Source organism: Periplaneta americana, chromosome 14, assembly GCF_040183065.1.
Source record: "Periplaneta americana isolate PAMFEO1 chromosome 14, P.americana_PAMFEO1_priV1, whole genome shotgun sequence".
NCBI classification, from domain to species: domain Eukaryota; kingdom Metazoa; phylum Arthropoda; class Insecta; order Blattodea; family Blattidae; genus Periplaneta; species Periplaneta americana.
This window is the reverse complement of record NC_091130.1, coordinates 54,414,084-54,427,973: the sequence shown is the minus strand read 5'-3', so window position 1 is coordinate 54,427,973 and position 13,890 is coordinate 54,414,084. Positions and strand designations below refer to the sequence as shown.

The following is a 13,890-nucleotide window of genomic DNA, read 5'->3' as shown; positions in this document are numbered from 1 at the left end:
CAACCAGAATTTCACGTATAGGAGTCAAACTGATGCAGCTGGGGTACAGTTAGTTAACCAAAGACAAAATTGAGAGATCATCTTGTTTTATTTTCAACATTTCAGTTCCATTACATTAGCCATCATGTTTCCAGAATACTACTGGATTTTTGAACTCAAGCCATAAACAACAAGGTCCTTGTTACAATAATCAGAACAAACTCTTGCCTAAGCACTTGACATCAAATGTTAAATAATTTCATAACTTAAAGAAAATGAGCAATGGTACGAAATGTGGTATTTTATCAAAGGTAGAAACTTTTGCTAGAGTACTTCAACAAATGTTACAAACTACTCGTACTGAGTACTGGCAGGTATCAGCCCAATTAAAGCACTGATGATAAATCAATCTGAAATATCATTTAAGTACTAAAACCACCAATTACTAAATCCATTGCTGCAGCTCAGCATTAACATAAGGTTCAAAAAAAAGTTCCTATTCGAAAGCACAGCAATAGCAAACACATGAAAACTTTTTAAAAACTATGGCATGAATTTTTCGTCTGTATAAGAAATATAATACATTTCTGTTTTATTGTTATTATCGTAGTTTTTTCTCTAGTTACTCAGCTTTTGGTTAGAAAAATTAATCAAATTTCGTATTACTTTTTTAAATTTATTATCTTATTTTTACCTTCCTCAAAATCTCCAATAGTGATAAAACATTAAATACAGTAAAATACCTAAGCTTACAGTGATTCTTGCAAATGTGCATGCAAGCAATTGGAAAAAGGCCCAACACAAATATTTAATGCGTAGAATTAAATAATTAACACTAACTCGAAGCTTACTTTTCTTCACTCCATCTTCCTATGTAACACTGCAATGGGGAGAAAGGTAATTTAGGAGGATTGAATAAATCTTGGATAATAAAGAATTGGTCCAATATGCAGAATGTATCACTGAAATTAACCCAATACTGATTACTTCTAATACAGAAAATAAATGAAAACCCACACAAGTAAAATAAATGTTCCCTCTTCCTTGATGTACCAAAAAGTTTACAATCATGTTCGATGCTCACAGCATCATAACAGCAAATCAAAATAATTTTTGCTTTCACTACAAAGACTGACTTTTGATTCGTGGAACATAGAATTCTAATATTAATATATTATCATATATTATATAGTTTAATGTTATCTGAACAGTTTTAGATAATTTCCAATACCAGGGTCGCATTTTCAGTGACATCCTGTATTTTTTCATTAATGCAGTAAATAAATCATATATTTAATGAAATCTATACTTTATTATATACAATTTTATTCAGTACTTTTTGATGCCAAGTAAGAAGGCTACATAAATATTAAGATATCTAAAGCTTTGACAAAATTTGTAAATTTTGTATTAAGTAGTACTTATGAAAGATACTAATGCCATCTGCTAAACATCTGCCTTCAATTGCCTATCGGTGAGTTGAATCTTCTCCCCAGGCTTGAATGCTGGCATTCCAAGATATGGACAACTTGCACACCGGAAAGCATCTCCTAAGTAACACTGTAAATAAAAATAAATTGCAGACGCTATCAAATTAATTTGAACAAATTTCCTCCTAATGGAGATAGTCCCATAGGACTCGGTATACTCACAAACATTGATATACTGGTAGGTATCATTGATACAATAAAATAACAATTTTGTTTCGGAAAGCAGAGATATTATACCAAATAAAATAATAGTACATTATGCAACGAGCCTATAATGATAGTAATTAAGAAGCGAGTATGGATGTTTATGAAATGAGCGCTAAGCGCTCGTTTCATAATTTTCATACAAGCTTCTTAATTACCATTATAGGCGAGTTTCATACGACTTTTTATGCTCGACCATATTTCTAACTTGAAATTATTCAGATGTATACATTTTATTTGTATCTAACAAGATCGGAAGTGACCTTGTTCTAGGTCGTGAATTGTGAGATGTGCGCAGACGCGAAAGTATTGATTTTTTCCGAGGAACAATAATGTCATTGACCTTGGTGTAATCCCGTTAAACTTGGCATAACCTTGATTATTGGATTCGACATTGAAAAACGAGATGACAAATGGAATTTATTTGAATATTATTTACAATTAACGCTAATTATTATAGTAACAGAACATAACCTTCTGCAACAGTATTGGATTTCCAGCCTCCATGACTTTTCACTAATTCTCTTTCGATTGCATATCCGAGAATAATCTATACTTGCGGTTTTATAATGGTACAAAGCTGACTTGTCATTGGCTGAACATCTGTAAACTGAGCTGCCATTGGCTGAAAACACCTGTACTTTAATGAGTAGGTGTACTTTAATGACATGCATTAAAGGACTGCTACCAGGTGTATAATTACTACATTTTGGCATGGTCGAGCATAAATACATTTAAGAAGTTACTAGGTACTTCATATGCAAAGGACCACATATAATAATAAATTTCATAGTCAATGAGTTTGTTAAAAAACATGGATACTCCATGTTCACAGTGATTATAAAGGTAACTTTATTTCTGTGCCCAAAAATTGAAGAAAACACTAGTCTGCGATAAAATTCCTGCCTCCAAAGTTTTAATGTTTTTAGGGTATTTTTAGCATGCTGAAATCAAATTCAGAGGCAAAAAGTTCCTATCACGTACCATTTTTTTGTTATTTTAATTTTCTTATAATATATTACGACAATTTATAGCGTAATTATTTAAACTGTAATACTTTAACATATGTAGGTTTAGTATGTTAGGATATGAAAACCAAATGTATTCAACATATTTTAAGGTGTTTATATTGAAAACCAAGGACACTGGCTGTTTCTTAGCAGATAGGGGGTGCAAGCACATAAGGAAGTTAGGGCGAAATAACGTGCAGCCTTGTCATTATTTTTATTTGAGAAAGATAGAAATGTCAGCCACTCCTCAACTCGTCTAGTTTCTCTCACATTTCATTAGTCTGCGTTTCATCTGGAAATGAAACGAAATCAGTTTGAAGCTTTATTGTGGAATAGAATGTTGAAGGTTTTTAGTTAAGTAAGAAAGTATTTACCATGTTGCATCGAGGATGTCTAAATAATCCAGACCACTTCTGTTATATAACTTATGTAGGATATACACATTGTCTAAGCAGAGGTGTAATATTACAGATTTTGTGAAAAAGTCATACCATGCCTATTTTGGAATCAAACTTGGAGACCAAAGTAAAGCTTGGGCACCACACAAAGTATGTAGAGTATGCACCGAAGAGCTTCGTCATTTGATCAATTGGAGAAGACCGTTGCTATTTTTTGGAATACCTATGGTTTGGAGAGAGCAGTCGAACCATAGTAATGACTGCTATTTCTGTTCATGTGATGTGAAGGGGTACGATTCTAAACATAAAAATCAAATCATGTATTCAGTTGTTTGGTCAGCCATTTTACCTGTGCCTAATGCACCAGTCCCTGTGCGACGAGAAAATCTTAAACATCATCATTCTATTGGTACTGACAACGTGAAATAGTTTTTAAATACTTTCTCTCCAAAGATGATAATATTGTATATTGTAGTAATGTGAAAGAATTTATGCTAAAACTTGGACTTCCAAACTATGACCTAAGTGAATGGAGACTGTTCATTAATGCTTCCAAGCGAAATTTAAAGGATTTCCTCCTTCATAACGGAAACATTTTTGGTTCAGTGCCCGTTGCCTATTCAGTGATCCTCAAAAAATCATACACAAATTTGCAACTGATGTTATTGCGACTAGACTATAGGAACACAACTGCCAAGTTTGTGATGATTTCTAAGTTCTTACTATGTTGCTGGGTCAACAATCTGGTTTTATCAAATTTCCATGCATACTTTGCCTGTGGGATAGTAGGGCACGAGTTGATCACTGGACTATGAAAGATTGGCCACCTCGACAAAATTTGGAAGTCGGTTGTAAGAATGTTGTGTGCCAAAGTCTTGTGAGTTCTTCTAAAGCTGTCATCTCTCCACATCAAGCTTAGCTTAATGAAACAGCTTGTAAAAGCTTTAAATAAGGAAGGAGGCTGTTTTAAGTACATTTGTGAAAAATTTCCACTACTATCTGAAGCAAACTGAAAGAAGATATATATTTAATGGTCCTGACATAAGAAAACATGTCTGGTGCAGCGTTTAGAAACAGTATGGATGAAAAGGAGAAATCAGCATGGATGTTGTTTTGTGAAGTTGTTTTAAAATTTCTTGGCAACAAGGGTCCTAATTACCGATACATTGTATGCTTGAAGCATACAAGGAATTTGGTTGTAACATGAGTATCAAAATTTTCTGTTTTCTCAGCTAGATTATTTCGCCGAAAATCTAGGATTTTTCAGCTAAGAATAAGAAGAACGATTTCACAAGGATCTGCAGGAGTTCGAAAGAAGGTACCAGGGACGTGGGAGCAACAGTATGCTTGGTGATTATTGTTGGATGTTAAAGCGTGATATACCTGAAGAGAAACATAAAAGAAAGAGGAACAGGAGGACTTTCTCAACTAAGAAGCAAGTGGTGTAATTTTTTGGTTGATACATTGTGCTAATTTATACATCCAATAGTGAAGTAAACAAGAAAAAACAAAGCAAAAACACTCTAGTGACATGTACATACACATAATTTCAGCAAGTTGTGTTTTTTAAATATTGTTTTTGAATATGAATATGGATAGATATAGAAATGATGACATAAGGAATGAACTAAACCTGCTCCCAATTATAGATAAAATAAAGGAATATAGAATTCGTTGGTCGAATCATTTAAGAAGAATGGATAAGGAACGAATACCGAAACAGGTGTTGGATTATAAACCACAAGGGAGAAGAGATATTGGTCGGCCAAGAACAAGGTGGAAAGTTGAGGACGGAACAGGAGACTCTCCTACTCCATGAAGAGAAGAAGAAGAAGAAGAAGAAGAAGAAGAAGAAGAAGAATATGAAATAGAAAAGTGAAATGAAAAAGTTTGTGATGAAATTCACGTAATTATAAAATACATTTAAAGTGATTTTGCAAACAAACCTGATGTGATAGAAGCAAACGGATTGAACATTCGGATTCATCACATCGACATTATATAAAATCACTTTACGTAGTTTAGGCAACAAACACAAAGTTGAAATTCGCAGGCTAGTGAAATTAATCTCTTACGAAATAATTTAATTAAAATTTGTATTCAGTATGATGATATAAAAAATTAAAAAGCGAATTCATTTTAAACAATATATCAAAATAATACCATAAAATGACATTACATTGCCACATGCTGATGGTTTAGTCAGATTTTCCTGCACGGCTGGCGCTTTCCCTTCTGCAGCCAATTCTTCTGCAAGGCCACACACACAGTTCTTACAAGCTTTTCTTTTGCCTGTTGTCCCACACACTGAAGAGCAAAACATGATATTATTAATAATTTCGGATTCTAATATATTAACGTCTAAAAAAAATCTGTCATCTGTTATAAAACAGTAAACTAAATTAAAACTTGACCTCTAAGAGATGCTGGATCTGGTTTCTTAAGATCCTCTTCGTCCAATAAATTACTTTCATCAATTGTTTCTATGTCATCATCAACTGTAGCATCCAATTTCCATACTGCTGCTACATTGGCAGATGGCTGAACAGGAACATTCTTCTTTGCAAAAGACAGTTTTGTTGAAGACCCCACCTTTAAAATATTTACATTTGCAGTTTAAATTATCAATAGGCTATATTAAAATTAAGTGTAATGAACCTTTGTGAATACTTTGCACTTAAAAACAGTTCATTTAATAAAAATAAAAATTCTTGTACATATGACTAACATATTTTTCCTCCTCACAATATTTTACACATATAGCCTAGCTGTTACCAGCCTGGGTGGCACAAGTGCTAGAGGCACGGACTGTCTCTACCGCGTGGTCCGAAGGGTGGTAGGTTCGAGTCCCGCCTCGGGCATGGGTGTTGTGTTTGTATTAGTTTAAGTAAAGTGGAAACAAATGAAAGAAAACAGGAAAACAAAGATATACTTCAGTAAACGGCCTCTGGCCGATAAACTTAAATAAAGAAAATAAATAATTAAAACAAACACAGAACCCAGGCCTAACAGTGTGGAACTAGAGATTAACTGACACTGTGACAAGCCACAAGGCATACAACGGAAGAGGATAATTTTTAAATTTTATCAGAAAATGTTACCAGTACTACCCCTATCAGAAATGTCTCGGGTGTAATGTTACCATTTCTTTTCTTTTTTTTAATATTACCATTATGACAGGACCAATAAAATATAAAAATCATATAATATCGGCTTGAGTGCACTTATTTATGGTTAATAAGTGACGGTCAAACAATAAAAAGTTTGTTCTGTGTTTATTTCATTTTTTGTGATTTTACCTGTTCCATGGTAGACTATGGCTTTCCTTATGCTCTGGGACTTTTAGGCCTACAATCCTATTGTTACAAATGCTTAAAAGTTACAGTACTTAGCAAGAGTTTTCAGTTAAGAGCAGAACTTTTAATGACCGATATATGTAAGATGAGATATCGGAATATGCAAACCTATTTCCATATCCTCTTTGGTTTCTTAGACTGACCTTCCTTGCTGAAATTTTCGAACATTTAAACAGTTTGAATGTTAGACTGCAAGGTCAAGATGTTAACATAATAATAGCCAGGGATAAAATCAACGGATTTATAAATAAACTTGATTGCTGATCAACATTACTTAACAAAAATCAGCGGATATATAAAGAAACTTGATTCCTGGTTAACATTACTTGACAAAAATACATTTTATTCATTCCACTATGTTACATAACTCAAGAAAAATTTAACTATGTATGATAGACAAATACCGAGTTTGTTTTTGTGGACATGCAATTAAGTTTTCTCAATTTTAAACAATAGCTCTGTATATTTTCCAGAAGAAACTCAAACAATTATGACAGTCACAAATGGATAGTGAATCTACTGTTTTCTTATTTCATAAATCATCTTGCAACCTTCTTCAGCTCCTTACACGACCCCAACTTTGGGAACCACTGGTGTAGATGATAGGTTTAATTATATTCCACAAAGTTAGATCATTGAGCCTTTTGGTTAACAATCATGAAGGAGGCAGGACCCAGAGTGGTACCTGATTTGTGCGATTTTTTTTAAGACTGCGTATTATACGATATAATGTCTTTGTGCAATAAATGTGTTCTTTGTAAGATCGAGGCTCAGTCACAGTTTAAATTAGGATTGGTTTGTTCAGACTTTTGGTAGGTCTTAAATATAGCCTAACATCGAAGTAAATTAACAGCAGTGGAAATGAAATATCTTAGAAGAACTGTAGGAAAGGCCAGAAGAGATAGGATAAGGAATGACAAGATAAGAGAAGAAGTTAAAATGAGAAAAGCATTATCAGAAGTGATTAATGAAAGGCAGTTGAAATGGTATGGGCATGTATATCGTATGGGAGAGGAAAGGAAGGTTAAACAGGTGATGGAAATGAGAGTGGAAGGAAGAAAGAGAAGAGGAAGACCAAGGATTAAATGGGAGGATACAATAGAAAGAATAGGCCAACAGAAAGGAAAAACAATGGTAGAGATGAAGAGAATGTGTAGAGACCGGGAAAAATGGATGAAATGGACCGAGAGAGGCGAACCCGACTCTTAGCAGCAGAGGGGACTGAAGAAAAAGAAGAAATATAGCCTAAGTTTTTTGGTTGGAAAGTGGGGGGGGGGGGAAGTAGTCTGTAACTGTGCTATGTTTTTAGACGTAAATTATTTTGTATTTCTTTCTGTATAACTTAGGCCTATCAATTTTTAGCGGTTTTTTAAATTTGGAATTTGTAATGTTTCCTTTGGTTTTAGAGAGTTAAACTACGTGTTCCGCCATTTTAGTTTTTGAAAAACCATGAAATGTGGCGATTTTTTAAAAGAAAAATTTAAAAAAGGGTCATCATGACAAAATACAATTTTACTGTTTCAGAAAATTGTAAAGTGAAATAATGACTAATTCTACTAGATACAATAAACAATGCATCAATATTCCAATATTACACTCACCTCAAAATTGGGTTTCTGGCACTGTATTTCAACAATGTTAACATTTCCAGCTGTATTAAGTAAATCTTTTAATGTTTGGAGTTCTGCATCTGTAAGTGTAATATGTTTGGCTTCTTGAATATTTGTCAAGCCTGTAATCTTTAAAGTTGATTGTAACTTTTCTATTGTTTTCAGTGAAGTCCCATTTTCTTGTGGTACAATTGCTTCTTGCAAAATAATCTTGCCCTCAGGTTTCACCACTCTTAAAAACTCTCCAAGCAACTCTGTAGTGTGAAGTATTGACTGAGGAAAAATCACTCCAGATAACACAACATCAAATGATGATGTTGGGTGAGACGCTGGAAAATAAATTATATTTACTTTAAAGGGAAGCACATACTGCATTGAATTCTATCTTTTCCACCAAGTGTAGTAGATAACATGGCTGTTTAAATTAATTTACTGCAAATTGACCAATCTTCGATATCTTCTCACACCACGCATGGGACTGAAGTCTTAATTTGCATTCACTTATGGGTTTGATGGGTTAAATGGATAGCTAAGTAATATGAGGCCGGGGTATGTGACAAGGTTAGTGGGTTAATTGAGGGGATAATTAAATGACATGACAGGTTGTGAAAAGATTTCAATGATTTAAATATGCTTTCTCTCCCGTGTGTAGTTCGAGGAGATACCAAAGTTTGACCACATAAATATGTCTTATCCACGAAATTGACTGAAGTAGGCCTATAGAATGTGTAGAATTACGAAGTCGAGGAATTTTATTCAAGATAATTACTTTTATCTCTGCCAAATTTATATATATATATATATATATATATATATATATTATATAGCACTGAGATAATTCCCTTCCTATTCCGCTTATCCACCTTGTATATAGGAATCTGTGACAGGCTAGGTTTGGTTATGCCTTGTATGTACGATCAACTGCACCTCCTTTTTATTTTCGATTTTAGCACATTTAAAATAAAAGCTAAAATACAGAATTGGAAACAAAGAGATAAATAAGCTTATATACAAATTTGACACATAAAAAATAATTACCCTCTATTTCAATATCAATGACATAAGAAAATAATGCGTGGTTATTTACGCCCACGTTAGCAATACCGTTCGTATTCACTATTTCTCTACTTTTTCCTGTATGGTTCCTTTCTGCTTCCTCTCCGGAAGTTAGATTAGGTTTGTTTAGGTTATGTTCGTTCTGAAACATTCTAACGACACTTTCTCGACCTGCTTTTGGCTTATATACAAATTTGACACATATAAAAATAATTACCCTCTATTTCAATATCAATGGCATAAGAAAATAATGCGTGGTTATTTACGCTCACGTTAGCAATACCGTTCGTATTCACTATTTTTCTACTTTTTCCTGTATGGTTCCTTTCTCCTTCCTCTCCGGAAGTTAGATTAGGTTTGTTTAGGTTATGTTCGTTCTGAAACCACACTTTCTCGACCTGCTTTTTGGCGGGCTACTCTGGCGCAATTAAAAACAAAACTGTTTCTATTTACTTTCACTGACAATTCACAACGTCCACACACACCCCGTTATTTTTTATGTCGCTCAGCACTTGTTCAATTACTTCCATAAACAAGAGAAAAGGGGAAAATCTGAAAGAACAGATCGTAGAAAATTTTAAATTATGGTTTATTTTAACGACGCTCGCAATTGCAGAGGTTATATCAGCGTCGCCGGTGTGCCGGAATTTTGTCCCGCGGGAGTTCTTTTATATGCCAGTAAATCTACTGACATGAGCCTGTCGCATTTAAACACACATGACATCGACCTCGGCCGGGATCCAACCCGCATCCTCGAGCATAAAAACCAGCGCTATACCAACTGCGCTACCGAGGGCGACCAGATCGTAGATGAGGTTGTGTTATGCTAAATGCTTGAGTGTCGAATGCTCATTTCATTATGGTGGGCTTGGTAGTGAGCCACTGGGGTGGAGGGAAGACAGTAGACAGAGAGCAGCTGCCATGCTGCCAGAGTGGGGATAACTTCCCCTACTGGCATCTGTTCTTTCAGATTTAGCCGAGAGAAGTATGGTAGACTTATTGTTAAAATAAATAATTAGGCCTATCAAATAATGTTCTAAAAGTAGTGGCGCTAGTCATTCTTATTTCAGCACACAAATTAATTCCCGTGAATATGTTCACTTCAAACAACGAGTCTTAAAACTCAAATCACACCACGTCACCACCGCTGTGTTTATCTTGTCAACTGACATTCCTAACCACCACTAAGAAGTAGGACTAACATATATTTAAACTAACACAATTACATTTAAAAAAATGTAAGTACACAGTCTGTTGAATTCTGTGTGGTTTTGGTACCGTAGCTTCAATTAAAATCCATATCATTCTAGTCTTCACGCCTCTTTTAACTCCAATTTAGGAAAATTAACATTCATACGTACCCAGTGCTAACCTTTCCACATTTTCCAGAGAAATCTTTCCATTTGTGCCAGTCATGTTTCTCAGTCCTTCCACAAATTTCTGCAAACCTTCAGCCGCAGCAGCTGCACCCCAAACTACTAAAACATTCTGACCGCTCTTTATAGAATACATAATGAATAACTAAATTGCTTTCAGTATGAAACTTAAAATGTCACAACTTCATTCGCAAAAAAAACAATTGACACACACACACAATACAAATCATTCAACACCACTGGGCACTGCCTGCTGGATCGCATCTTATGGTTCATGAAAATGATCTCAGAGCAGAGCCATCTTCAGTTACAAACCGGAGCATACGTACGTTTGGCAACGCCGAGTGGAGGGGGCGGAGGCTAAATAGGCAGTGTTGCCAACGTGGAGGTTTCTCCAAAATTTGGGGGGAAAACACTTTTCCCGAGGGGAGTATGGGGCGAATAATAATTTTAGGGAGATTTTGCAAGAGAGAGAAAATTTTAGAGGGTTTTTTTACACTATTTTACTGAACCATGTCATTAGGATTTATTTTTAAAATTAATTATAATGAAACTACTGTGTTGTGTAATTGAATACTGAATATCATGATCATGAATTCTCTCTTCAGACGGTATCGCATCTTGCAAGAATGTTTTCTCTTCTCACTTCCTCTCTTTATAGTTTATACTCGTATCATATTATGGCACTTTCTACCGCCCCGTTGTCGCATTGCCATGTTCTGTGCTTATATCATGTTTTACGCCACAGTCTAGTATATACAGTCGCGAAGCTTGGGGTGATTTTTTGCATTTCTCGCGATAGTTGTTAGCCGCTTGGAGCGCTGTGTGTACTAGGAACAATAGACTGTGTCACTGCCATCGTGATCTAATACAGGCCGTAAGGCAGACCATGTGACTTGCTTAACCCGATCACGAAGGGCGGCGTTTCAACCATATACATTAATTGGAATGCATAAAAAGTAACACACATTTCTCTAAAATGTAGTGTAATTGCATTAATAAAACTTAAAACTATGATTAGGAGACACTTCAGACATAATTTCTTGCGAGTTAAGGTGTAATATTATTTTTGGTGTGAAAATTACGTTGTTCGTATGTGTAATAGACCTAACTGCCTTTATTTCGATTAAATATTGCGAAATTCTTGTACATTCATTTATGCACAATTCAATAATTTTCAGTTGCACCGCACGAATATTTAGATATGTTGAAATTATAGGTTATGTTTACAGTTTCATTCTATATCTTATCATATAATAAAAAGTTTTGCAACGTGTAGAGACTGGGAAAACAATTTAATAAAATCAACCGAATCATACTCGTTCATTTTATAGGCAATCTTGCGGGTCGCATTTAAAAGAACCTAGGAATATTAATATTTTCTTCAGTATATTTGTAGGCGTCTTGTCATACGTACATGACAATCTTGCTTAGGTTAATCCTTCTAGGAATAGCTCAAGTGTTTTAAATTTAGGGTACATAAAATCTTTATTTTAGATTAAGTTACTAGCACATATTTGACGAAATATTATACCAAAAGCCAGGTTATGAACCGACTAAACCGGAAGCAACGTTCTGTTGCTCTCCATCTGGGCGCGAGATTCAAATCGTGTTCAGCGTTTGTCACTGATATGTTTAAAATAACTACTGTATATAGTTCTCGATAACACTATCAACAATATTAGTAATTGAAATTACTGTTTTTAAGAAAGCACGAGCTAATGACGCTGGTACGAAATGAGACTCGTAATGCACGTGGTACTGCAAATGAACTGGCTACACTGTCTCCGTGATTCCGTTGCGAGATTTTCGTTAGATGACATTTTCACGCAAGGTCCAATGAAAAGCTCCGTTCTCGTTCTCCCCTCCACCTCCCCCACTCAACGTGTCATCACTGCACAGGCTACCCCTCTAACCCGCACTTTCCTCTCGCCATCCCAAGTACTTCCTATTTAGTCGGTTCATAACCTGGCTTTTATTATAGATTTTTCCACTTCAGTTTAACCTATTTATGCAAACGAAATTTTGACAGCTGGCGATTGCAATTTAACTTATCGCCACGCCCACTTTGTTTTGGGATGCGTGAAAGTGTTCAATTTTGGGTCGAGGAACAGCGCTCCTAGTGATTCTAGGTAAATATCTCCTTCCCACAACATAAACTGTGTATGCAATAAAACTCGTTTTCTGAGAAAAGTAGTTTTGTGCATCAATCGAGTTTAGCAAAAACGCTCCTCAATTGTTTGCAAAAATATAGTTTCAGCCTTTTCTGCTTTGTAAGATCAATGGATCTCAAATTCGTGCCCTTGTACGTGACGAGGAATTAATCAAGAAGATAAATAACAGGAGAAGACAGCATGACTGTTTTTCATGACAGTTATAAAAACTTTTTCTGTAGCAGTAACAAAAAGCCAATGTTATTCATACTGTCGTATATTTCCGCAAAAAAGATAGTCTTCAGATAATACGAGGTATAAATTTGAAGCACAATATTATGGTTTTGCTTAGATCTGTCCTTTAAAATACCCTCAAACTATCAACTGTCATGGGAAAAAGTGAAAGCGTAAACAGTGATGAAATCCTTAAAAGAAATATGGAATTTCTAACGCGATGGATAGCACAAAGGACTATTTGTTATGGACTGGTTATAGAGAAGTAGAAACCGACTCGTCACATTCAGCGTATTCCGAATCTCACCGGTCCGGTGGGATCAATGACGTCACGTTGCAACGAAAATAAAGAACAAAACTGCTGGAAGAATCGATGCTGTCATGGCGACCGTGTAAGTGGTTATCTGTGCTACGCTAGCAAAATTTTGCGAAATTTTCGTACTGCCATCTCGTTCAAAGAAAAGAGATACAAACAACTTATTTCTTGAACCAGTAGTAATAACTGGTCCGTTGACATGTTCGCTCATAAGCCATTAACATATTGTTTTTACGTTGTGCTCATTACAAACAATGCAGCAGCACAGCAGCACTAAAGCAGAACACACCGCCATGACACAACAGTGCACTATGTCATTCGTCTGCTAATTCCCGCCCTATACAAGAACCAATCAGATTCACTGATGGAGACTGCACCACCTCTGCAAGTTGATGGCACCGGTGCGACACCGGCGGAGCATCAATGACGTCATCGGTGGAATTCGGAACACCGTGATGCCATCGGATCGCTCACCGGTGAGATTCGGAATACGCTCATTCAGAATGGTACCTATATGATGGCGCTGTCAACAGTGAAAGTCAGGATATATTTTACGAGTTCTTTGCCTCAGACAACGAATGTGATCTGTTTTTTTTTTTTGTAATGGTTTTAATGTAGAATTTTAATATCTCTTTTTCTTTTATCTGCCATATAAGACGACCCTGGTTTTGTGGATTTATTATGCAAACTTACATGCCACGTAGTGGA

The 13,890-nt window shown here is 35.4% G+C and overlaps 1 protein-coding gene across 1 annotated transcript; it reads right to left on the bottom strand.

The window, feature by feature from the left end:
• Positions 1-1,271: 1,271 nt before the first annotated feature.
• CIAPIN1 (cytokine induced apoptosis inhibitor 1) lies at positions 1,272-10,729 on the bottom strand. The gene is made up of 5 exons (XM_069845278.1): positions 10,465-10,729; positions 8,039-8,376; positions 5,496-5,673; positions 5,261-5,388; positions 1,272-1,539 (listed from the first exon to the last, which is right to left on the bottom strand). The coding sequence occupies exons 1-5, from the start codon at positions 10,613-10,615 to the stop codon at positions 1,426-1,428; spliced, it is 909 nt and encodes a 302-aa protein (XP_069701379.1). The 5' UTR covers positions 10,616-10,729; the 3' UTR covers positions 1,272-1,425.
• Between the last annotated feature and the right edge of the window lie 3,161 nt (positions 10,730-13,890).